This window comes from Macaca thibetana, chromosome 12 (genome assembly GCF_024542745.1).
Source record: "Macaca thibetana thibetana isolate TM-01 chromosome 12, ASM2454274v1, whole genome shotgun sequence".
Lineage (NCBI taxonomy): Eukaryota > Metazoa > Chordata > Mammalia > Primates > Cercopithecidae > Macaca > Macaca thibetana.
In genome coordinates this window covers 24,495,414-24,522,471 of record NC_065589.1, presented here as the reverse complement: position 1 = coordinate 24,522,471, position 27,058 = coordinate 24,495,414, and the positions used below count along the sequence as shown (strand labels likewise).

The 27,058-nt window shown below is 46.1% G+C and overlaps 2 protein-coding genes across 2 annotated transcripts in view; one reads left to right on the top strand and one right to left on the bottom strand.

Moving 5' to 3' along the window:
- Nucleotides 1–27,058, top strand: part of ARPC2 (actin related protein 2/3 complex subunit 2) — an 870,481-nt gene that overhangs the window by 763,270 nt on the left and 80,153 nt on the right. The window lies entirely within an intron of this gene.
- CXCR1 (C-X-C motif chemokine receptor 1) lies at nucleotides 22,452–26,597 on the bottom strand. Its single transcript, XM_050751286.1, has 2 exons — nucleotides 26,510–26,597; nucleotides 22,452–24,844 (listed from the first exon to the last, which is right to left on the bottom strand). The coding sequence occupies exon 2, from the start codon at nucleotides 24,809–24,811 to the stop codon at nucleotides 23,756–23,758; it is 1,056 nt and encodes a 351-aa protein (XP_050607243.1). The 5' UTR covers nucleotides 24,812–24,844; nucleotides 26,510–26,597; the 3' UTR covers nucleotides 22,452–23,755.

Below are 27,058 nucleotides of genomic sequence, written 5' to 3'. Positions count from 1 at the left end.
CTGTCTAAAAAAAAAATAAATTAAATATAATGTAATATAAAAATAATGAAGTAATTCTGTGAATGGACATGGAAAGATCTTCAAGAAATAATGTTGGATGGAAAAGGAAGGCAGATGATTCATGAATTGCTGTTTGCTCAAATACAGTGTTTAAAATTGCAACAACAGCCGGGTGCGGTGGCTCAAGCCTGTAATCCCAGCACTTTGGGAGGCCGAGACGGGCGGATCACGAGGTCAGGAGATCGAAACCATCCTGGCTAACATGGTGAAACCCCGTCTGCACTAAAAAATACAAAAAATTAGCCGGGTGAGGTGGCAGGCGCCTATAGTCCCAGCAACTCGGGAAGCTGAGGCAGGTAAACCCGGGAGGTGGAGCTTGCAGTGAGCTGAGATCCGGCCACTACACTCCAGTCTGGGCGACAGATTGAGACTCCGTCTCAAAAAAAAAAAATAAAATTTCAACAACAAAAAAGAAAAAGGAAGGTAGAACAGCATGTGTAGTAAATGGCTTACCTGCCTGTGTAAAAAACACTCTAATCTATATATGGGTTTGTAAATGTTCAGAAAAATGTCTGAGAGAACATATAGCAAGCTGTCAGTAGGAGTTAGGCTGGAGAGAACTAGAGGATGGGGTTCATCACTGGTTTGTACAGTTTTGCATTGTTTCCATTTACTTGGTTGGGGCTGTATTTTTCCAAAAACGAAGGAGCTGAGGCTGATTTTGGAGGGGTCTGCACAGGCCTCCTTATAGGCAAAGAAGCTGGGCTTTGTGGACATGACCATTTCTATGTTTTATATTCTTTCTTGAACAATATTCATATTCTTTTTTTTACTTCATTTCCTGGTAAAGTTGCTTTTTGAAAAACATCACCTTAGTCCCAAATGAGTTAAGTAATAAAGAGGCTTGTTGATATTTGACCAAAAAAGAACTACGCACCACTGATGGCCATGGGACAGCATTTCTAAAATACTCCATGCTTAAAATGGGCTTCTTGGCCAGGTGGTTCCTGCCTGTAATTCCTTTATTTTGGGAGGCCAAGGCAGGAGGAGGACTGCTTGAGCTCAGGAGTTCGAGACCACCCTGAGCATCAGTGAGACCCCGTCTCTACAAAACATGTTTAAAATTAGCCAGACATGGTGGCGTACATGTGTAGTCCTGGCTACTCAGGAGGCTGAGATGGGAGGATCATTTAAGCCCAGGAGGTGGAGGCTGCAGTGAGCTGTGATCATGCCACTGCACTCCAACTGGGACAACAGAGCAAGACTCTTTCTCAAAATAAAATAAAATATAATATAATAGGCTTCTTGCTTAAAATATGGATTTATGGATAATCCCCAGTTTCCTGGCAGAAACTAGACAGTGCACTTGAGCTAGGCAAGGAGAGAGAGTTTTATCAACTTCAGTAAGAGTTGAATAAAGGGACCTTGAACAACAGTGTGTGGAGGATTTGGGGAAAGTAATGTGAAATTCAGTACCCTAAGGACCGTGACAGTAGGGAGCAGTCACTATCCCTAGGCTTGAAGCAACAAGGTGAGGAACCATGACAGGAGTCCAAGAGACAGCAGTATGATGTGGGCTGCCTGACAGGTGCCAACCCCAGCAACCAGCAGGGACAGGGCTGAGCAAAGAAATGCCCCAACTTGACACTGCTCCTGTTTAGGGTTCCTGAAGCCTCTCTCACCAGGGTTCCCATTGGCTGAACTCAGTCCCATCTCCCACTTGGGTCCCCTTGGGTTGAGCTCAACCCAATCTCTTACCAGTGAAACAGGAGGAGTTCCCTTATCCCTCTCGCAAGGCGTATGACAGGGGTGTGTCTCGCTTCTTCAGTGCCCCGCCGCTCAAACCTCGAGGGGGAGCATGCAGGTGGGCAGGTCGTGGGGAGCATTTTTGGGCTCCAACCCCACAACAGCGCCTATGGTTGAGAGTTTACAGCTCCCGAAACCTCAGTGGGCATGTGTTACACTGTGCTCTTTCAGTTCTGCCATCTGCAGGTGGCTTGTGTTAATCAGCTCAATTAGATCCTCTGCCTTATCACAAGGACAGAGGGCTTTCTGTATCCCAAGTTCTTGCCCTAGTGTACCAGAAAAATCAGATCACACATGGGCTTGGAGGATTTTATTGAGTGGTGGAGGTAGCTCTCAGCGAGGTGGATGGGAAGCCAGAAGGAGGATGCAGTGGGAAGGTGCTCTTCCCCTGGAGTCAGGCTGCCCAGCAGCCAGCCTTTCCTCCTACCACCCCCAACCGATTTCCGTGTTGTTCCACCCTCAATGGCCTGCTGGTGTCTGCTGGTGTCTGCTGGTGTCTGTTGGTGTGTTGTTCTGCTCCTCTTGACGTCTAGCTACTTGTGTGTGTGTACCTGCTAAGGTCTCTCGGGTTTATATGGGCACAGGAAGGGGGGCGTAGGGGGTCAGTGTGAGCTTAGAAAATGCAACAGAAATGACTCTCCTCATTTAGGTCCGTGGACACAGGCCCAGAGTGGATCCCTCACCAGGGACCCCACCCTTCTCTACCCAGCACTTCCCTGCCCCACTCCCGTATCACCAGGATTCCCATTGGTTCAGCTCAGAAACCAGAGGACAAGGGAGTGCCCTGAGATAGTCCATGTAGTCAGCATCCCAGGGCATAGAACACAGTAAAGAAAGGTAGAGAGTGTATCTGGAGGAAAACATAGACGATATCCAATTCACCACCCAAGCTTCAAGTTAAGAGTGATGGTTCCAGTTCTACCAAATCTGTATGGCTGAGGGTGGATCCTGAGAATCTGGAGCCCCGATGACTCTGGTCATGGCTCAAGTTTAAAACCCACCAACCCAGAAGTAATAGCAGCAGAGCTCTCAAACTGGAGATGAGAAATGCCCTCTTGGAATTCGAATTGTTTCTGAGGGTGATTTTTTTTTTTTTTTTTTTTTTTTTTTTTTTGAGGCAGTCTCGCTCTTGCCAGGTTGGAGTGCAGCGGTGTGACCTCAGCTCACTGCTCCTCCACCTCCCAGGTTCAAGTGATTCTCCTGCCTCAGCCTCACAAGTAACTGGGATTACAGGTGCCCGCAACCAGGCCTAGCTAATTTTTGTATTTTCAGTAGAGATGGGGTTTCACCATGTTGGCCAGGTTGGTCTCGAACTCCTGATCTCAGATGATCTGCCCTCTTTGGCCTCCCAAAGTGCTGGGATTATAGATGTGACCCACCACACCCAGCTGTTGGGAACAGACCTGCCAAAATCTGGCCATAAACTGGCCCCAAAACTGGCCATAAACAAAATCTCTGCAGCACTGTGACATGTTCATGATGACCATAATGCCCATGCTGGAAGGTTGTGGGTTTACCAGAATGAAGGCAAGGAACACCTGGCCCACACAGGACGGAAAACCACTTAAAGGCAGTCTTAAACCACAAACAATTGCATGAGCGATCTGTGGCTTAAGGGCATGTTCCTGCTGCAGATAACTAGCCAGACCCACCCCTTTATTTTGACCCATCCCTTCGTTTCCCATAAGGGATACTTTTAATTAATCTAATATCTATAGAAGCAGTGCTAATGACTGACTTGCTGTTAATAAATACCTGGGTGCATCTCTGTTCAGGGCTCTCAGCTCTGAAGGCTATGAGACCCCTGATTTCCCACTTCACACCTCTATATTTTTGTGTGTGTGTCTTTAATTCCTCTAGCACCACTGGGTTAGGATCTTCCTGACTGAGCTGGTCTTGGCACTCGGCCATGATTTTGGCCTAGCCAAAAAAAAGATGGCCTTGCATTGGAGCCTCTTGTGGTCATTCCATCTGCCCAAGGTGGAGCAACTATGGGAGTCCAGAGGGAAAACAGGGAGGAGCAGAAATCATGGCCCCAACTCAAGGGCCCTCCACTAAGGACAGCTTCAGAAACGTGAACAAAGGAGCACCTTCCGGGAGAAGACAAACACACCACTGATTTCTCAACAGGGACTTGCTAGGTCTGATGTCAGACATGTTCCCTGCTCATAAACAGAAGAGCCAGCTTCCCATCAACACTGGCTCTGTGCCAGGCAGACCCAGAGACAGGGCTAAAGTCCTGGTTCCCACGAGGTGGTCTGTCCAGTGTTTTTTGTCTATTCTGCTACAGTCATGATCCCAGCTGGCATTTCTAGAGGACTTTCTTAGAAGTCAAGCAACATGCTAAGGGATTTGCTCTGCTGGACTGCACAGCTAGCTATGGCACTTGGAATACCTCGCTTTCCTATGTCTAATTCCATGCTTGCCCAACAGTCCAACCCAACTGCCAAAAATGCATAAGCAGGGCTACCAGGGATCTTCTGCAAGGCTCAGGGGTCTCGATGTCATAGTAGTTCCCAGGGACCACAGTCAGGGGTGCCCAGAAACCCTCTGTTTATGGGAAGATTCTGCTCATTCAGTTTAGGACATACACACAGAAGTGTGTTATTTATATCATACTCTCCACTCTCCACTCATCACTTGTGTGAGTGGTGGCCTTGAACTGCTTTACCTAAATCCACCCTGTCTGGGTGGAAGGAATCTTGAAGATCCACTTCTGAACTGACCTCCCCTTTTGACAGGTGAATGACTGGAGGCCCAGAACAGGTGGACACTTGCAAGAGATCTCAAACTACAAGTGACAGAAGCAGCACTGGACATTTGTCTCCAGATTCCCCATTCATTACCCTCCTCACTACCAGGAAGCCACTCTCAAGTCACTGAGAAAATGATTCTTATGGGACTGGTGGCAAGACTCATAAGATTATGCCCATGGCCTTTTTCTTCCAGTACCTGTAGATAAAGATTCAGAGAAAAAGAAGACCCAGGAATAGAGACACAGAGGACAGTCCTAAAGCTACTCCTTCACTTATTCGTTTTTTTCCTCTTCATCATGCAAGTCAAGTAAACATTTGGAGCTGGTTTAGTGGTAAACATTGGCATGATGACAGCTTCTTGCAAGAGCTTTTAATGCCAAGATGCCTTATATTCAAACAGAGAGATGTTTCCTTTTTTACCCAAAAACATAAACATTTAAGAAGTGTTAAAAGAAAAACTATTTTAAAGTATGGTGAATAAGACGTAACTGAAATAACAACCATTAATGAATAAGTATTGGGAGAAAGGTACCAAATTGTGCCTTGAGGCGGTCTAGCAGAGTGGTTAAGGGTGTAGGCCCTGGGGCCAGAATGTTAAATGCACATCCCAACTCTAGTTACTTAAACTTTTGTGCTTCAGTTTCCTCCTGCATAAAATGGGCTCATTATAGAACCAGTCTTATAAGGTAATTTTAAGGATTAGCTTAGTTAAGAAAAACATATATAAAGCACTTAGCCCAGGGCCTAGAACATGGTAAGCTCTCAATAAATGTTAGCTGTTGGTCTTTATTTAAATCTTTAATTTTGTTTCAAGTTCACAAATAAAATAATTTGGGCTAAATTTTGTAAATAGAAATTTTGATATAAAGTTCAAAAAAGATCCTAGCTATAGTATTAATACAAAATACGCATAGCCATCATCAACTAGCCTGTCATATAAAAGTAGTGACTTTTTTTTTTTTTTTGAGACAGAGTCTCACTATGTCACCCAGGCTGGAGTGTAGTGGCGCAATCTCAGTTCACTGCAACCTCCACCTCCCAGGCTCAATCGATTCTCCTGCCTCAACCTCTCGAGTAGCTGGGATTGCAGATGCCTGCCACCACACCAGGTTAATTGTTGTATTTTTAGTACAGATGGGGTTTCGTCATGTTGGCCAGGCTGGTCTTAAACTCCTGACCTCAGGTGATCTGCCTGCCTCAGCCTCCCAAAGTGCTGGGATTACAGGCATGAGCCACAGCACCCAGTCAAACGTTGTGACATTTTTAAATCTATTCTAGCTAGGCATAGTGGCTCACACCTATAATCCCAGCACTTTGGAAGGCTGAAGCAGGAGGATCACTTGAGCCCAGAAGTTCAAGACCAGCCTGGGAAACATAGGGAGACCCCATCTCTACAAAAAATTTGTAAAAATTAGCCAGGCATGATGGTGCACACCTGTGATCCCAGCTACTCAGGAGTCTGAGATGGGAGGATCCCTTGAGCCCAGGAGGTGGAAGCTGCAGAGAGCCATAACCATACCCCTGTACTCCAGCCTGGGTCTCAGAACAAGACTGTCTCAAGAAAAAAATAATTAAGTTAATAAAATCTGTTCTAAACCAGGCTTATTCTACTTTTAGCCATTCATTTATTTACACCACCTAATAAGTCAGATTGGGCAATTTTAATCTACAAAGCCACAGATAACCCTGTAGTGTTGCAGAAAATGAATCCTAAGTTACGTAGCTTCCTGAGGGTTGATACTCGTGGGACTCTGATGAGCTATGAGGAACAGGCAGCCAATGCCGTAAGCAAGCTAGCTGTGGTATTCTCTTTTTTTCTATCACATGCCCTGCATCCTGCCCAGGGTGGATGAAAACTAAAAGGCTGTTTGGCTCCTTCATTTCAAAATTGAACCTATCAGCCAGGCACGGTGGCTCACGCCTGTAATCCCAGCACTTTGGGAGCCTGAGGCGGGTGGATCACAAGGTCAGGAGTTCGAGACCAGCCTGATCAACATGGTGAAACCCTGTTTCTACTAAAAATACAAAAATTAGCCAGACGTGGTGGCGCATGCCTGTAATCCCAGCTACTCAGGAGGCTGAGGCAGGAGAATTACTTGAACCCAAGAGGCGGAGGTTGCAGTGAGCTGATATGGCACCACTGCACTGCAGCCTGGCTGACAGAGCAAGACTGTCTCAAAAAAAAAAAAAAAAATTGAATCTGTCCTTATTTTAGACCTGGTTCTTCCCCTGACTCTAGAGAAAAGGAGATGAACATGTTCTGAGCCTACCCCCAAGGATCTCATGGTGTACTGAGAGACAGACAAGAAATCAATGGATATGACCCAAGTATGATGTGTTCGAATCAAGGTTTGCTATGGATTTACAGGAACACATGGAGGGGTCTCCTAACTCAGCCAAAGGAGGCTTCTGGGAAGGTCTAACTCTTAAGGGATGAATAGGATTTAGCCAGATGGGCCGAGTGAGGTGGCTCACCAGTACTTTGGGAAGCCAAGGCAGGTGAATCACTTGAGATCAGGAGTTTGAGATCAGCCTGGCCAACATGGTGAAACCCAGTCTCTACTAAAAATACAAAAATTAGCTGGACGTGGTGGTGCACACCTGTAGTCCCAGCTACTTGGGTGTCTAATGCAGAAGAATCGCTTGAACCCAGGAAGCAGAGGTTGCAGTCAGCTGAGATGATGCCACTGCACTCTATCCTGGGCAACAGAGTCGAACTCTGTCTCAATTAAAAAAAAAAAAAAATTTAGCCAGATGAAGACACAGGGAAGGGTATCCAATGACAAGAAATAGTATACGTAAAGATCCACATGGAGAGTTTGGGGATTTTTCTGGGGCTGTCCCTCCAAGCCTTCTTTCTCCAAGCTGTGTTTGTTCTCCATGAGGCTGCCTCCCTGGCTATAGCTAATAGCAGGGCCAATCACAATTGCTTTCCTGGAAATGTGAGACTGTAATGCCACCTGGACTTTTCAGTGGATCTGGGGTGATGTAAACTCAGTGAGTGTCCATGGGCAGAAAAGGGCAGGGAAAGATAGTGTGCTTAGAAAGAGGAGTGACACAGATCCCCTAAATGAAGTAGAGGTGAGGAATCAGTGGCCACAAAGAGAGTGAGCCTGAGAAAATCATGGAATCTCAGGACCCTGGGGCCCATCAGATACCCTTTGATCCTTCTGCTAAATTCCCTCTTGGCTTCAGCCTTTTCAAAGCAGGTTTCTGTCCCTTACAACAAAAGAAATCCAGTCAAAGGCAGATGACATGAGGCATCAGGGGAAAACTAAGGAATCTAGAATGACCAGAGCAAAGGCCATTCCAGATGTGGGATGAAATAGATAAGACATGCACCTGGCCCAGAAGGCAAGACCAAACCACAAAGGGCTTTGAGTGCTGAGCTAAAACGTTTGCACTTTATCTCACAGGCAACAGGAGCCCTGGAAGAGCTTTCAGCAAATGCATAATACAATCCCATCACTCCCCTGAGCTTGTGTGTGAATACATAGAAAGAGGTAAAGGCTCAAGGCAGGAGTCCAGTTAGGAGACTAGAGCAGAGGTAGTGAAGACCTGGAGCAACAATGTGGGTGGAGATAGGGGTAAGTTCAAGAGATCTTTAAGGCAAGTCCAACAGGACTTGGCTAGCAACTGGAAGGAGGATGGGGCAGTGAGAAAAACAGAAGGATTCAAACAGGATTCTTCAGCCCATAGCTTGGACAAATGGCTTAAAGGGACAGGTTTGGGGGGAAGATGTTGGCTTCAATTCCGGTCTTGTGGTGAGAGTACAAGTAGATGTGTCACTGTGCATTGGGACACTTAGCTTTGGGAGCCCAGGAAAAACATTTTTCAGAGCCTCCACACACTTTTTCAGAGATCATTCTCCCAGAGATGGCACATTAAAGCCACAGGAGGAGATGACATCACACAGGGAAACTGGGAAACAGAGAAAGGGCAGAAAATGGGAGAGAACAGAATCTTGGAGAATGCCAGCATTTGAGAGACTAAAAGAGGAAGAGGGGCTTTCAAAGGGGACTGAAAAGAAGCCAAAGACTCTGGATAAAAAGAGGAGGCCTGAGAAATAGAACTTGAAGCAAGGGGAAGCATGACATGTGAGAAAATAATGCTCTGCTGCGCTCCTGATGGGAGTGGAAATCCGACCACCCTTCACCATCTCCTCCCTTATCACCTTCATCCAAGCCACCATCCCCTCTCTCTTGGAACGACTGAAATAACCTGCTAACTGGTCTTCCTTCTTCCACCCTTTCCTGCATTCTCCTGGAGGCGCCTCCCTGGCCATAGCTGAGTCAACCACAATTGCTTTCCTGGAAGTGGGCAACCGCGATGCTACTTGGACTTGTCAGTTGATCTGGGGTGATGTAAATTCAGGGAGCATCTACAGGCAGAAAAAGGCAGGGAGAGGTGGTGGGCCTAGAAAGAAGAGTGACACAGACCTGCCAAATGACGTAAAGGTGAGGAATCAGTGGCCCCAGAAAGAGCAAGCCTGAGAAAGGCACCACCTTCCTGCTCCTGGTGCTGGTCCCTCTTGGAATCTCAGAAGACTTGAGAAAGTAATGACTTAGGGTTGCATCTTAGGGAGAACTTGAAGGTGACAGTTTATAAAATGACAGGAGACTCTACACATCAGGGATAATAAGAGAAAACTCGTCTTTTGAGTAAAAGGTGGACTTCATCAACTCTGAATTTGCTTGGTGATATTTAGGGCTTATAGCCATAGACTTAACTATCTTCAAAAATTATCATTATGTACGTTTCTAGAAAGCAATAAGTGTTATTGTGAATTTGAGCTCTCTGGATTACAACCCTTCTTCTCCCCTTAAGACACTTTTGGTATAACGAAATTTCCTAGGAATACTGTATGGTGTTATGGCAAAACGGATGGTACTGAGAGGAAAACAAACAAGGCTACAAAATACCACATTTTTGTTTTGTTTTTTAAAGTGTTATATGCATAGAACAAGGTACGGCAGGATATACCACAAGTTGACAGTGGTTATCTATAAGTGAGGAAATAGACTCTTATGGTCTTCTTTAGTTTTTCTGAATCTTCTCATTTTTTAATGTTTTTTAATTGTGTTAATTTCTTATAGAGACAGGGGTCTCACTATGTTGCCCAGGCTGGTCTCAAACTTCTGGCTATAAATGATCCTCCCACCTCGGTGTCTCAAAACACTGGGATTACAAGTGTGAGCCACAACCGCTAACCCCCAAAATAATATTTTATACATAAATTTTCTCCTTTTCATACTGTGAATCTGGGGATTTGTGTTTTTTTAAAAAATCAGGCAAGAGGAGGCCAGGCGTGGTGGCTCGCACCTGTAATCCCAGCACTTTGGGAGGCTGAGGCGGGTGGATCACGAGGTCAGGAGATCAAGACCATCCTGACTAACACGGTGAAACCCCATCTCTACTAAAAATACAAAAAATTAGCTGGGCGTGGTGGCGGGCACCTGTAGTCCCAGCTACTCAGGAGGCTGAGGCAGGAGAATGGTGTGAACCTGGGAGGCAGAGCTTGCAGTGAGCCAAGATCACGCCCTGTACTCCAGCCTGGGCAACAGAGCAAGACTCTGTCTCAAAAAAAAAAAAAAAAATCAGGCAAGAGGTGTGGATTTAGGCTTTTGTAGGGCAGGTTTTGCTCCTGCTGTTCCTCAGGTACTGCAGGAGGCCTGACACACAGACATTGCTCCATTTCTTTTTCATAAATGAAGAAAGGATATGAATAGGGTCAAATGCTACAGAGAGGAAGTGTTGTCCGGAAATCCCATATGCAGAGACCTAGGGGAGGAACTGAAGACTGGGAGAGGTTGACACAACAGTGGGTTAAGAGGGGGCAGGAAGCCAGAGCTGGTTCAACATTGCTGAGGAGGTGGGTGGATCAGGCACTGCAGGGGGATTCAACCAAATAGAAGGAGTGGAGGCCACCTCCTCCCGGGACATCACATAAGGGACAGGGAGGAGAGGAGAGTAAGTGTGGATGCTGGTGAGGCGTCAAATTGCTGAGGAACCTCCGGCCCAGCAGCCTTAGTTTCTTTTTTTTTTTTTTTTTTTTTTTTTTTGAGATGGAGTCTCGCTCTGTCGCCCGGGCTGGAGTGCAGTGGCCGGATCTCAGCTCACTGCAAGTTTCGCCTCCCGGGTTTACGCCATTCTCCTGCCTCAGCCTCCCGAGTAGCTGGGACTACAGGCGCCCACCACCTCGCCCGGCTAGTTTTTTGTATTTTTTAGTAGAGACGGGGTTTCACCGTGTTAGCCAGGATGGTCTCGATCTCCTGACCTCGTGATCAGCCCGTCTCGGCCTCCCAAAGTGCTGGGATTACAGGCTTGAGCCACCGCGCCCGGCCAGCATCCTTAGTTTCTTAGGTCGATGGGAGGCATCTAGCTGGGAGAGAGAAAGCAAGACTATGCACAACCTTGGGATGGCAAGCTAGAGAGGAAAGTGACCGAAATAACAAGAGGCCAGGAGAAAGCCGGAGAAAATCACTAAGTGGGAGGAATATAACACGCAAGAAAATGTTAAATATGATAATAACATGAAATCAAAGCACTATGTAGGCTGATTTTTAAAAATGAAAAAAAGATTAAAACGTAATAACATGAAAACTGCATTAAATTATTCAACGAACATAGTATGAACCTAAGCTGTACTGACAAGACATTGTGGTGATACGATCACATATGACATTGAAACATTCAAAAAGAAATACCACAATGAAAAAATGTGGCTGAGCACAGTGGCTCACGCCTTTAATCTCAGTACTTTGGGAGGCCGAGGCGGGTATATCACCTGAGGTCAGGATTCGAGACCAGCCTGGCCAGCATGGTGAAATCCCATCTCTACTAAAAATACAAAAATCAGCCGGGCATGGTGGCAGGTGCCTGTAATCCCAGCTACTCAGGAGGCTGAGGCAGGAGAATCGCTTGAACCCAGAAGGCAGAGGTTGCAGTGTGCCGAGATCGCACCATTGCACTCCAGCCTGGGCGAGAAGAGCGAAAACTCTGACTCAAAAAGAAAAAAAAGTAAAGTGAAGAAAAAATACTAGAAGATTTTCTGTTCAATTTTGCTGTGAACCTAAAACTGCTCTGAAAAATAAACTCTTTGTTGTTTTTTAATGCTAGAAGGCAATAAACCAAAATGTGCACTGGGTTGACTTTGAGTGGTGGAAATATGAGTGCTTTTTTTCTTTTTTTACCTTTTTTTTTTTTTTGGCTCTTTCTGTATTCACACTCTGTACCTGTGTACCCCGTGAGCCAACCTGTGACTCAGCACCTCAGGTAGCCTCCCCAGGTCCTTCCTCCCACATGCATCCCTGAGGTTGCCTGCACCCATTTGCCACGTTGGCCTCCACCCTCTACCAATTCCAGCCCAGCCACCTGCAGGGGAATAGGGCCAGGTTTCCCTGAGTGTGTTGCTGGCACTGCCAAAATCTCCCCAGTTTTTTTCACTTTCCCTCCCAGCCCCATCTCCCTACTACGCAGGTGAGAAGCCCTGGACCTGGGCTGGTCTTGGCCTCAGCACTCAACTCCTGTAACCCTCAAGGTCTCTCTAAGCCCCAAACCTGAAGCATTGCCTTCAGCAGGCCTGTGTGCTTTCCTCCTGACCCCCAGAAATGAGCTCCTCCCTAAGAGCTCTCAACTCTTCATTTCTTTCAGGGACGTTGCTTGCATTGACTTACGTGAATTCCAGAGTGAAACCAGTTTAGGTTCAAACTGAGACTCTGCTCAGTGTTGCTAATCTCCCCTCACGGACTTGAAGTACCCCTTGGGCAGCGGGCCTCAGACCTTAGCTGCGAAGTGGAGCAGAAAAATAGGACCGTAGCTGACGTGATGTGGGATCAAGGGAGGGTTGTTATAAGATGGGAACTCCTACAGCGGGTTGTGCGCTGACGGGCGATCTAGGAGAGAAAAAAATGGATGTCACAGGAATAAGGATATACCTTGATCACCTTTCCAAGTTTTATTTTTTCATCTCAAAGCATCTCTTGGAAAGAGGTACATCCCAACTCTCCTCCAAGTTCCCGGAGTTATGACATCATGTAGGAAACACTGCCATCACAGTTAGAGGATTTGAAGTTACATCCCGATTTCCCAGTGGACTTGCCTTTCCAAGATTTCTCTGCTATGATATATAATGTTTGCCATTTATGGAGACCCTAGTCTACCCTGAGAGCCTGGCATATATTACCCTGAACCTTGACAAGCTTCCAATGCTGCCATCCCTTCAAGGAGGGAGGGGTCCAGAGAGGTTAAATTACTTGCTCAAGATCACACGAGTTGGGATAGACTAAGCCCTAGGCTACCGCAAATTCACTCCGTGGCTCTCTCTCCACCACAGCACCTCTCCGTGTGTCACACTGCAGTTGAGAGCTCAGACTCCGAAGGCAGCTAGTCCTTGACTTAAACTCCAGTTTTGCCACTTACCCACTGCTGTTACCTTGAGTAAGGGACTTAATCTCTTTGGCCCTTATTTTCCTCTTCCATAAAATAAGGATAATAATAATTCCCACCATCAGGTCTTGATGACCATTAAATAAAGTAAAAGTGTTTTTTTCAGTGCCTGGCACAGAGTAAATCTTCAATTACAATATCATGGGAAACACACTGTACATATAAGGATTTAGATAAGGGTTCTCCTTGTGTTGTAGAATCTAAAATAGAACTCAGGGATCAAAGTGACAATTCCATGGAAGTAGGGCAGAAGCAGCTGACCTTTGGGTGCTTTTTTTTTTTTTTTAAGACGGAGTCTCGCTCTGTCACCCAGGCTGGAGTGCAGTGGCACAATCTCAGCTCACTGCAACCGCCACCTCTTGGGCTCAAGCGATTCTCCTGCCTCAGCTTCCCCAGTAGCTGGGAATACAGGCGTGCGCCACCACGCCTGGCTAATTTTTATATTTTTAGTAGAGACAGGGTTTTGCCATGTTGGCCAGGCTGGTCTCAAACTCCTGACCTCAAGTGATCCACCCGCCTCAGCCTCCCAAAGTGTTGTATTACAGATGTGAGCCGCTGCCCCCGGCCTGGGTCCCTTTCAACAACTCATTGCTCTTCCTTTGCAACAAAGCCCTCAGGAATCCCAGATTACTCCTCTCTCTCTCCTTGCAAAATCTTCCAACAGATTAATGTTAGCATCTAAGAGGCTATTCCTAAATCCAAAGTGGGGTCATATCAGTGAGCACGGACCTACCTGTTAGTGAGAGGCTGAGCTTAACACGTTGGACTGGAGTGTGCCAGTTTGCTCATGACCTTGAAGGCTTAGAATAGAGGATCCTATGCTGGAGAACACTTTCAAAACTCCATTGTCATCCCTGGCTTAATGACTGAAAGAATTCCCCCAACCCAGCAGCATTTGCTCTTTTTCTAAGAGGCCTGCCTAGGCCAAATAAAAGAATGGCTGACAGACCAGGGAGGGAAATATTGGATGGGGAGGTGGAAGAGAGGAGAAAGAGAAGGGGACAGAGAAAGGCCTCCTAGGAACTCCTCAGGTCAGACTTGGCCAGCAGTTACCTGGAAAACACATAGTAAGAATCAACCTTCACAGGACACCTAATTGCAGATAACCATAATCTGGGCAAAGATAGAAGTTTCATGTCAAGTTCACTAGAGCTATAGTGCTGTTTGTCCGTAGCAGTACACTCTTAGATTTAGAGCATCCCCCATTCTTAGAACTGAAAGGAAGCTTGCCTAATCAAACTTCATTTTATGGGAGCGGAAACCAAGGTTCTGAAAATTTAAGTGAAAATTCAAGTAACACAGCAACACAGCAACTAAGTCTGTCTTTTTGCTCTGTTTTATTTAATTAGAAACATTTTTCCAAATCTTCAAGTTCAGCTTGTGGTACACTAGGACCCCCAAATAGATCTCTTTTTTCCAATGACCCTACAGGAAGTTTCATAAACTCCTCACATATCCTCCATTCACTCACTTCCTTTGTCCCCTTAGATTTTACTTCTTTTTAGTACATTACTTTGTTTGTTTGTTTGTTTGTTTGTTTGTTTGAAATAGAGTCTTGCTCTGTCACCCAGGCTGAAGTGCAATGGCACAATCTTGGCTCACTGCAACCTCTTCCTCCTGGGTTCATGCGATTCTCCTTTCTCAGCCTCCCGAGTAGCTGGGATTACAGGCGCCCACCACCACGCCAAGGTAATTTTTGTATTTTCAGTAGAGACCAGGTTTCACCATGTTGGCCAGGCTGGTCTTGAATTCCTGACCTCAGATGATCCACCCACCTCAGCTCCCAAAGTGCTGAGATTCCAGGTGTGAGCCACCGCGCCACCCATAACTTTAATACCTAACACAGAGTTGGATGCAAATAAGCATTTGTTACATAATCAGACAACTAGCGGATTCTCACTTCGGAACATGTGGGAATGTGCACAAAGACAGTACATGCTGAGTCTTGCCAGGGTCCCACTCAGAGGAGTGCTCAAGAATGCTGGCCAAGTGGGGAACCCTGCACTGCACAGCCCTGAGACCTGTACCTGCCTCATCTCCCCACACCCACAATACCTTTAAAGCTGGAGCAATACCTTTAAAGACAGCCATGTTGTTTACAGTATGGGAACCAAGGGAGAGGTACGGATGTGGCCTCTTAGGTTTCAGTTGGGCAACACAATTCCTTCCTATATCGGAAGTGACTAGATTTCTTCAGAGGCCCCTCCCCATTTACGTTCTAGATCTTACTTCTTCCATCCCCCTGATGCAAGCCTGGCTAAAAGAAGGGGGTGATAGTTCTGGAATAACATTGGATCATTCATCCCCAAAACGGATATACGTATGCACCCATGCATAAGCAACATGCACGTACACACTGTGGGTTACCTAGAAATCCCGTCAGTGTATCCTCCTGGGGTACGTAACGTTTTCTGGAAGAAAGTTTTAACATAAGAAAGGGAAATAAAATACAAGAAAAGGAACTTTGTTTTTTGTTTGATGTGCTGTCTGAATTCGTACTGATTTCTGGTCATGATAATGGACTGAGGAGGCATAGTAGCAACACAGCAATACAAGGATGCCCTCCATAGGCATCCTAAATAAAATTCTTTCTAATTTTTAAAACTAGGCTGGGCGTGGTGGCTCACGCCTGTGATTCCAACACTTTGGGAGGCTGAGGCAGGAGGATCACCTGAGGTCAGGAGTTTGAGACCAGCCTGGCCAACATGGCAAAACCCTGTCTCTACTAAAAATACAACAATTAGCTGGGCGTGGTGGTGGGTGCCTGTAATCCCAGCTACTCAGTAGGCTGAGGCAGGAGAATTGCTTGGACCCGGGAGGCAGAGGTTGCAGTGAGCTGAGATCATGCCACTGCACTCCAGCCTGGGCAATAGAACAAGACTCTGTCTCAAAAATAAATGAATTAATTAATTAATTTTAAAAAATAAATATCTGAGATCAAAAGCAGGCAAGGGAGACAGAAAAAATCTCCAAGGGCCAGAAATGAAGAGGGAGTTTAAAAATGTATGGGCTTATCAGGAGGTAGGATTAAAACCAGAGGAACCCAGAAAGATACTAAAATTGATCATGTGCCTTAAGGATGGGAATGATAATACCAGTGACCCTAGAGGCCCCATATATAGCAGGAACTATAACTTGATTGCCTATAAAAAGTCAGGACCAAGAAAGAGCTGCCATGCCCTTGAATGGGGATAGAAAAGCACTTTGCGGCCGGGCGCGGTGGCTCAAGCCTGCAATCCCAGCACTTTGGGAGGCCGAGACGGGCGGATCACAAGGTCAGGAGATCGAGACCATCCTGGCTAACCTAGTGAAACCCCGTCTCTACTAAAAAATACAAAAAACTAGCCGGGCGAGGTGGCGGGCGCCTGTAGTCCCAGCTACTCTGGAGGCTGAGGCAGGAGAATGGCGTGAACCCGGGAGGCGGAGCTTGCAGTGAGCTGAGATCCGGCCACTGCACTCCAGCCTGGGTGACAGAGCGAGACTCCGTCTCAAAAAAAAAAAAAAAAGAAAAGCACTTTGCAGCCTGAGACACAACCCCCAAGTGAGCTGCCTTCCTAGGTCATGAGAGGAAAGGGGCCAACTGAGGAACATTTCAGAATCTCAAGCCCTAGTATCAAGTGATGAGGACCTAAATCTGCCATTTGCAATGGTGTGGAAACTTAGGGCCAAGAAATATCAATAACAAAAAATGCTCTGAGCCGTGTAACCCAGTAAGGCCCCAGCAGGTGCAGCCATAAAGCCACCCTGTATAGACTTCTTCATAATCCAGGGCACATGCAAGACTCCCATGAAAAAAAAAAAGATGCCTTCAAAAGATGAATTCACAATAAAATGTTACAAAGAGCTGACAGTCATCGCGATCAACAGTCAGTCAACAGCAAATGGGAGAATTCACACCTGAGGAGCTAAAGATAATACAGCAATTTGGATTTGACTTTAAAATAACTATATTTTTTGCCATGCACAGTGACTCACAGCTATAATCCCAACACTTTGAGAGGTAGAGTTGGGAGAATCAATTGAGGCCAGTGATTCGAGACCAGGCTGGGCAATGTAGTGAGACTCCATCTCTACAAAAAAAAAGTTTAAACATTAGCCAGAGGTGGTGGTGTGTCCCTGTACTCCCAACTACTTGGGGGCTAAGGCAGGAGTATTTTTCTTTTTTTTTTTTTGAAACAACAAGGTCTCATTCTGTTGCCCAGGCTGGAAGGCAGTGGTGCAATCTTGGCTCACTGCAACCTCTGCCTCCCAGGATCAAGTGATCCTCCCACCTTAGCCTCCAGAGTAGGTGCACGCCACCATGCCCAGCTAATTTTGTGCATGTGTGTATTTTTTTGTGGAGATGGGGTTTCACCATGTTGCCTAGGCTGGCCTTGAACTCGACTCAAATGATCCTCCCACTCTGGATTCCCAAAGGGCAGTAATTACAGGCATGAGCCACTGCACCAAGCCCCTAAAATTTTTTTTATAATAGGTCAAGTTTGGTGGTTCATGCCTGAAATTCCAGAACTTTGGGAGGCCAAGGAAGGAGGATTGCTTGAGCCCAGGAGTTCAAGACAAGCCTGGGCAACATAGTAAGATTCTGTCTCTACAATTTTTTTTTTAAATTAACCAAAGGTGGTGTTGCATGCCTGTAGCCCCAGCTACTAGGGAGGCTGAGGCAGGAGGATTTTTTAATTTTTTTTTTTAAATAGGCAGGGTGCAGTGGCTCAACCTGTAATCCTAGCACTTTGGAAGACAAGGTGAGGGGACCACTTGGGCCCAGGAGTTGGAGACCAGCCTGGGTGACATAGGGAGACCCCGACTCTATTAAAGAATTTAAAATTAGCCAGGCAGGCATGGTGGCACACACCTGTAGTCCCAGCTACTTAATAGGCTGAGGTGGGAGGATTCCTTGAGTGGGAGGTCAAGGCTGCAGTGAACTGAGATTAGGCCACTGCATTCCAGCATGGGTGATACAGTAAGATCCTATCTCAAAAATAAAAACAAAAAAATTATTTAAAAGAAAATTAAAGAATAAGGAAAACAAAGGGTGGAAAACTGTCAAAGAACTAATACCAGATAAATTTACATAACCTAAACTTCCAGATTAAGAAAATTTACCAGGTGCCCAGCACAATGAATGAAGAAAAGCACCACCAAGGTATACATCATGAATTCTAAAACTAAAAAGAAGATTTAAATACTGAAATGATTGTATACAGTTAAAATCCAAAGCAATCTTTAAAAAAAAAAAAAAAAAAAAGCTGCTAGAACTAATAAATGAATTTACTTAGGTCCCAAGTTACAAGGTCAATATACATACTGCAACTACATTTCTATATGCTATAGTGACCAAAAAAAACTTGGAAAATGAAAACTTTTTAAGATATCATTTGTAATAGCATCCAAAAACCCCATAAAATACTTAGGGACAAATTTAGCAAAATAAGTACAAGATTTATGTACCAAGAACTATAAAACATCCTTTGCAAAAAATTAAAGAAGATTTAAATGGAGAAAGATATCTTGCCCATGGACTAGAAGACTCAATACTATAGTGTCAATTTTCTCTAAATTGATCCATGGATTCTACATAATCCAAATCAAAATCCCAGCTGGATGTTTTATAGAAATTGATAAGCAGATTCTAAAATTTCTCTGGAAACATAGTCAAAGCAACTTAGGAAAGAGGAACTGGCCCCTTCCCTAAGAGTCACCTGTCCAGGTTGGAAGAAGACAATGAAGGACTCCAGGAGAGAGGTCTTCGAGAAAGAAAAATTAATAGATTATCTGCTGAATGTGGATGTGTTGAGGGAGACATTGGAACTGATGTCATGATAAATACATGGAACGTCCTCTCCTCAACTGCAGGGAAAACAAAACTTGTACAAAGAAAGGAAGTGTAAACATCGAACCCAACTGTGAATAATTTTTTACCTAGTGATAATAACAAAAAATTGAATGTTGACTTAACCCAAAAAGGTGGTATCTGTTTCTGGCGAATGGAGAAGGCAGTATTTGTGTTTGCTTGGATGGGGGTGAAAGCAGGAGAGAGATTGGGAGAATATTACATTCTCAAAGTCAAAAGAGAGAGTCAGTGATGATACCTAAACCTGGAGGGGGAAAAAAACAAGAACTAGCAGAGCGCTGGTCACAGTGGCTCACACTTGTAATCCCAGCACTTTGGGAGGCTGAGGTGGGGGGATCACTTGAGGTCAGGAGTTCAAGATTACCCTGGCCAACGTGGTGAAACCCTGTCTCTACCAAAACAATGCAATAATTAGCCAGGCGTAGTGGCGGACGCCTATAGTCCCAGCTACTCAGGAGGCTGGGGTGGGAGAATGACTTGAACCAGAGAGGTGGAGGTTGCAGTGAGTTGAGATCATGCCACTGCGCTCCAGCCTGGGAGACTGAGTGAGATAAAAAAAAAAAAAGAAAAAGAAAAAGAAAAAAACTAGCAGAACAAGTACGATATTTAGAAATATATAGATCACTATCAGATGAAACAGCTATGAGAGCTGACAGCTGCTGCCCTTGTCTGCAGGGATTGGAGCTGGAAGACTGCTGGTTTTTTGTTATAAGCTTCATAAAGCCATTTCATTTTTTCAACAATGTGTATGAAATACTTAGACAATAAAAAGAAAATTTAATCTTAAAAAGTCGAGTTAACATATTTCCATTATTTTTTATTTTATTATGTATAAAATAAATGATTCAAATAATGAATCATTATTTGATTCATTTCTACCCTGAAGATTGGAAGGAAGACTTTGGATTTAAAAACTGAATACCAAGCTGGAAGAAAACATTGGTGCTGAGAGCTCCACTGTTAGCTCCTTAGGGCTTTCTGGGTGGAACCCAGAGTGGCCTCTCTGACCTCTGCATGGAAACAACAAAAGACTGGGCTCCACCACTGTCTCTTGGTGAGTGGTCTTCTCTAGGAAGGCGCATCTTTGGGACAATCCTCAGACCAAAGAGGAGACTGTCATTTTACTTCATTGGCATCTTTGAGATTTTTCAGTCTCTGAAAGACTCTTATTGAAATACTACTTTGCTGAGAAAGGGGCAAATTTTACCTCTATGGCATAAAATGTGGATTATCAATTAGTATTTTTGCTAGAATTAACAAGAATGGGCCAGGGGATGGAGGGCAAGGGGTGGTGAGAGGCTGTGGTAGGTCAGAAGGGGAACTGGTTTAGGGGAAAACAGTAGATTTTGACATTTGATTTAGAGTCTCAAATGTTGTACCAAGGCTACAAAACAAATTTTAGAATTTTAACATTGGGAAGCATTGTGCAGAACATGCTGTTACCTCCCAATCCCCGTCCCTCACCTTACCCTGATATGCATCCGCTCCATAATCCCAATCTCATCACTGACCCCTCCCATTTCTGACCCCCACTCCTGTCCTAAGACTCACCCCATCCCTAGTCCCAGCCCTATCCTAGACAAGTGAGTCCCTCCTTAAGGCAAACACTCTCCCTGCGTCTGACCAGATCTAATCCTCACCCTATCTAGTAATTGAAATATCAGTTTTTGATACTTCAATATGCTGTTAACTAAGTACCAAAATCCTGACATTTTTTAAAAATCTGAAATCCAAATCATTTGTGTCTTGAGCTATACCCAGAAAATTACAGGCTGCATTAAAATTTCCAATCAACCTGGGTGCAGTGGCTCACACCTGTAATCCCAGCACTTTAAGAGGCCGAAGCAGGCAGATCACTTGAGCTCAGGGGTCGAAGGCCAGCCTGGGCAATGTGGCAAGACCCCATATCTACAAAAAATTTTAAAAATTAGCTGGGCATGATGGCACACAGCTCTGGTCCAAGCTACTCTGGAAGCTGAGTTGGGAGGATTACCTGAACTCAGAAGGTTGAGGCTGCAGTGAGCTGTGTCTGCACCACTGCACTCCAGCCTGGGTGACAGAGCAAGACTCTGTCTCATTTAAAAAAAAAAAAAAATCTAATCAAAAAATGTTGCACTTGTTTGAAGAGTCCACTATATCCTTCCCCTGTATAAAGCACTTCTGAGTTGTTTTGTTGCTGTTTGAGCCTCATTTCCCAAGTTCCTAGTGAGGCTGAGCATTTTTCATGCTGTTATGAGTAATTTGCATTTCCCCTGGACCCAACATGGAAGCCCCTGAAGGAATTTATTTACTGAAGCCCCTGATGGAATCATCCTGGCAGGGGCATAGGTGAAGAAGGAGGAAGTTGGACTTTGAGGAAACAGTAGGAGAGGTGGAGGGGGATTAGAGGAAGGAAGAGAGGAAAAGGAGGTCCCAGTCTCAGCCTTCTGCCCTAGATTCTCTCTGCATCATCTGCATCCCTCTTGTCTTCTCTGCTGAATCAGGTCTATTTCTTAGGGCTCGAGTGCCTAACTCACTCCTCACTCACCTGTCTGGAGAGCCTCAAGCAAGACAGACTGAGGAGCCTCAGTCCTGGCCCCTGAAGAGCATCTTAGATAATACTCCATATGGGGTGATGACCCTACCAGGCACGTCTTCTGCTCCAGCCTCGTAGCTACTAAGCCTTCCCTGACATTCATTCTAGGCCTGACACCCCCTCCCTGAGCCTCACCACTCCCCCACACTTATCCCATTCCAAAGCCTCACACTGTATCTGGTCCCAGCTCCATGTTGAATCTCCCTGTTCCTAACACCTCACTGCGACCCTGACTCTTACTCTCCCTCCTTGTAGATCTCTCCCGATTCCTGGCATTCATCCTTCTCTGACCTCCTCCCAAGCTGCCACCCCATCCCTGCCCCCACCCCATCTTTGATTTCAACATCAATCGCTGATCCCCATCTCAAGCTTGATCTAGGTCCTGTCTCTGAGCCTCACCCTATTCCCAACCTCAAGCCATCCCTGATCCTTCCCCACACATGCTAAACCCACACACTCTCAGTTTTGCTTAAGCTAGTTTGTCTTGTTTCTATCATTTGCTATCAGAAGAGCCCTGACATCATCAGCCCTCACTTGGGACATCTTTACACAGATAAATATCTAATGAAGCCAAACCACAAAGGCAAACTTAATAAGAGGACAGCGAGAGGCTGAAAGGGGAGAGGACAGACAAGAGGAGCTTTGAGCAGATGGTGTGCAAATGAGCTGTGGTTGGCCGGGAGCAGTGGCTCGCACCTGTAATCCCAGCACTTTGGGAGGCCGAGGCGGGTGGATCATGAGGTCAGGAGATCGAGACCATTCTGGCTAACACGGTGAAACCCCATCTCTACTAAAAATACAAAAAAATTAGCCGGGCATGTTGGTGGGCACCTGTAGTCCCAGCTACTCGGGAGGCTGAGGCAGGAGAATGGTGTGAACCCGGGAGGCGGAGCTTGCAGTGAGCCAAGATCGTGCCACTGCGCTCCAGCTTGGGCGACAGAGCGAGACTCCATCTCAAAAAAAAAAAAAAAAAAAAAAAAAAAAATTGAGCTGTGGTCTTTTCAACATGCGTTCATTCCTGTGATCATTATTTATTGAGCATTTAACAGGCTCCAGGCACCAAGGACATAGAGTGAATAAACTGACAGGGCCCTGTCTCCAAGGAGGGAAAACAGACTAGGAAAAAACTGCAACTCACGGAAAGCATTTTGGGAGGGAGAGGCAAGCTCACGTAGTTTGAGGAAGCCAGGCAAGGCCTAACCCAGAAGATGATGCTCACCTCAGGGTGAAGCTGAGACTCCCTGGAGGAGCATTTCCTTTTACTTGTGGACAAAGGGATCCTCCTCCGCCTGGAGTATGGGCATGAACAGGAGTTTCTGTGCCTCAAGAGACTGTTCTAGCAGGAGTTAAAGCCCCAGGGAATGCTGCCTTTCAACCCAGAGAAGTGCCTTCTTAGGAGGTGCTACCCCCATTCTACTGCAGGAACAGTCAACAATGCCACACACACCCTTGACTCTGTCACACCCAAGATACTTCCACAGGGACAAGCATGGAACAGACACTTTATTAGGAACATCTGCCTGCCCAGTGGACTGGTGGCTGTGCATGGCTTTCTGGGGATGCTGATGCTCCGTGCCAGCCTGGAAGCTGCAGGAGGGAAGGGCTAAGGGCTGCTTGTCTCGGTCCACCTGGGGCTCAGCAGGTGGCCAGCACATGTGTGTGCAATGTTGGGCATGGGGGTAAAGGGGGTTCTTGTGGCATGGATCTGGCATCCAAACCCTCTTCCTCTTTGTTCACCCAACACCCCCAAGGGGAACATGTGTTTCCAGCTCCTCACAAAGCCACCTGGTGGGTTGATGTTTTGGCAGTGCCTGCCTCAATGTCTCCAGCTGACACTTTAACAAACCTAAGGTGGGAAAACCACTCCCGGAGCTCCGATCACAGCACACAGAGCCACCAGCCTGGGGGCTCAAAACTTAACACTCAGAGTTGAAGAGATGCTCCTGAGAGGGTCAACGAGAGCATCCAACCCTTATGAGGACATAGCTTCAGCCCTAGTCTTTCATCTAATGTCAGATTCGGAGCTCAGATGTGACTATGCTAATTAGCCAGTTAGGGGTTAAAGATGTGACGTTCAACAGGAATGATGGTGCTTCCTTTCCATGGAGCCGCAAAGGCTGGTCCTTGGAGGTACCTCAGCAGCTCCTCAGAAGGTGGGTATGGCCCCTGAAGACACCAGTTCCTAACTTCCCCACACCCTATAGCGTCCCCCCAAAACCCAGATAGTGCCTGTCCAGAGCCAGACCACCTTCCACACACAACCTCAGAGTGTTGGTTATTCTTTCCTTATGAGGAGAGATATTCCTTCATCGATGGTTTTCAGAGGTTGGAAGAGACATTGACAGAGGAAGAAGTGTAGGAGGTAACATGATGACGTGCCAAGAATTCCTTGCTGACCAGGCCATGTGTGGCCAGGATCTTGAGGAATCCATGGCGAAAATTTTGACCGATGAAGGCGTAGATGATGGGGTTGAGGCAACTATGAAGAAATCCCAGAATCTCGGTGGCATCCAGGGCCCGGCCAATGTCATTGCGGCGCTCACAGCTCTCCTTGATCAGGTGGGTCCTCATGAGGGTGTCTGCAAGCAGGACCAAGTTGTAAGGCAGCCAGCAGAGCAGGAAGATGAGGACGACAGCAAAGATGACCCTCATGGCCCGGTGCTTCTGCCCTATGTGGGCCTTAAACAGCGTATGCAGGGTGAATCCATAGCAGAACAGCATGATCAGCAGCGGCAAGGTGAAGCCAAAGGTGTGAGGCAGGATCCGCAACACCATCCGCCATTTTGCTGTGTCATTTCCCAGGACCTCATAGCAAACTGGAGTGGAGTTGTTTGGATGATAAGCCTGGCGGAAAAGGAAGAAGGGCAGGGACAGAATCACAGACAGTCCCCAGCAGCTGAGACAAACAAATTTGACTGAGTGACGCTTCTGGATCAGTGTGCGTGTGGCATGGACAATGGCCAGGTAACGGTCCACACTGATGCAGGCCAGTAGCAGGATGCCACTGTAGAAGTTGACTTCCTTCAGGAGTGAGACCACCTTGCACAGGAATGTGCCAAAAATCCAGCCATTCACCTTGGAGGCGGCCCAGATGGGCAAGGTCAGGGCAAAGAGTAGGTCGGCCATGGCCAGGTTCAGCAGGTAGACATCAGTGACGGAGCGGCCGACCCTGCTGTATAAGATGACCAGCATCACGAGAGAATTTCCCAGCAGGCTCAGCAGGAACACTAGGGCATAGGTGACAATCACAACATACTTGTTGAGTGACTGAGTCTCTAGCCTACAGGGGCTATAATCTTCATCCGTAGGTGGCATGCCAGTGAAATTTAGATCATAGTCATCATCCCACATCTGTGGATCTGTAGCATTCGACATGTTCTCTTCAGTTTCAGCAATGGTTTGATCTAGCTGGAAGGTTAGAAGGAAGGAAATGTGATTTAGTAGCTTGGATTCAAGGCATTGTCGTAAAGGATGAGAGAGCAGTTACTGGGATATCCTTTGCTTCCCTGTTTTTTTGGCAACGAGAGCCCCCCTTCCTCCTTTGCCTCCGACCTGGGGTTCTTTGGAGGTTGGCTTCCCAGTGTTCTCCACCTTCCACAATTCCAAGGCCTGGCCTGAGTATGGGGTAATATGGGGAATATGGGGAAAATGCCTTAGCCCTAGCTCAACCTACAACTTCCTCCTCTCAGCCTATGTCTCTACCTCTGTCCCTCTTTAGCCTTCTCCATCCTCAGCTGTGTCTGTGCATTCAGATGTGGGAACCAGGTTGGTCTTAGACATTCAGGGAAGGGCCAGCATTAAGCAAAATGTAAGAAGGCAAACCTGTTCCCAGGTGGCCCCTTCTACTATTTCCTTTCCTATATTCTCCCTGATTCTTGTTTTCCCTCCTTAAAATCCACTGGGGGAAGCAAGTGATAACAACACGTTGCATTAAACTGTATATTTTAAGCCTTGTCTTTAAATGAGCAGCATACGTTTTGTTCCTCTGTCTAAAGGAGTTTTAAGTATTTGAGAAGACAAAGTCTCCTTCTTGGTCCCTGAAACCCTCCACCCCTGACAAAATTCACAAAATTGTTCAAGAGTTTTCAAATGTATTTCCTATTGTGAAATATTTTGCTGAAATAAGATCTTGCCAGAAGCCCAGTATGTGAAACAGATAAAAGCTAAGCCACTGTGGGGCAGAGTGTGCTAACCTCCCAACCCAGATGGCCCCTAAAGAGCCCCTTGAAGCTCCAGGGCTCTCCAGAGAACCGTCTGAAAACCTTTGGAAAGTCACCTAGGTTGGTTGGAAAGTCACCTAGCATCCAGTCTTCATTCTATCCTGAGTCTACTATTAATAAGTCTCATGTGTAATCCCAGCACTTTGGGAGGCCGAGGCAGGTGGATCATAAAGTCAGGAGTTCGAGACCAGCCTGACCAACATGATGAAACCCCGTCTCCACTAAAAATACAAAAAAAATTAGCTGGGTGTGGTATCGTGCACCTGTAATCCCAACTACTCAGGAGGCTGAGGCAGGAGAATCACTTGAACCTGGGAGATGGAGGTTGCAGTGAGCCAAGATCGTGCCATTACACTATAGCCTGGGCAACAGAGCGAGACTCCGTCTCAAAAAAATAAGTGAATAAATAAGTCTCATGACCTTCAATGGAGTCTCGTATCCCTATAGATTTCAGTCTTCTCATCTGCAAATCGAGGAAGACAGAGTCGTCCACTTCTCATTTGCTGCCAGGCCTGAGGGTGTATGATGAGTCCACTGAGATCCACACATTTTAGTATGTTGCCTCCCTACCAGTATTTGCATCTTCACCAAAGACAAAGTCTTAAGGTGAAGCAATAAACACCAAATTGGGGAATTCTCAGCCTCTTTCCACAAAAGGGTGAGGTATAAAAAGAGAGGACAAGGAGGCTGTCCTCCTCACCTGCTACCTCTATGTATTAGTGGTGGTCACAAGAGAGGAAGCGGGCAGCAGAAATCCCCAGCTCCCACAGAAATGAACACATTTTCCAAAATAAAGTCAAGCCGAGCAGCCCTACCCCACAGAAAGTCCTAACAAGCGGAGGCGGCTTCCTACCTGAGGCACCAGCCAGGTGTGTCCAAAGGTAGGAGCTGCAGTCAGAGATCAGAGTGACTTAACAGCTAGAGGGCCCTTGATGAATAAAGGAAAATAAGGAAACCACGTCAGACGACACCTCCCTTCTGAGCCCCACCCATGTCTACATTTGGGGAAGAACAGTTTAAGTCAAGGGATCGCAGACTCGTGATTAGACTGCCAGGGTCCATATGACCAAGCAGGGGTCCCAGGTGTGAAGCTGGGGTTGAGGATCCATTATCTGAGTTCTCCACTTTATAGATGATCGTTTTTATTCTTTTCCTTTTCTTGGATTTATTTCCATTTGTTTATTCCTAAATTCCCTGGTAGATCACCTGTAGAAGCTTGCAACTTGCCTGACAAGAAGAAAGGGGGAAGGATTTGACTTACAGCAGAGACTTCAGAAGGAGTCCCCTGTAGGAGGGACTTGAGGGCAATTCGATGGGAAAGAGCAGGAGGACTGCACTTGAGTTGTGTTTGAATAGCAGGCCCTCAATCTTTATTTATTTTGCAGCCTTCTTTGAGGTGGCC

Excerpts from the sequence above, each read along its gene's own strand:
- CXCR1 (XM_050751286.1), bottom strand. The coding sequence starts at position 24,811 with ATGTCGAATGCTACAGATCCACAGATGTGGGATGATGACTATGATCTA.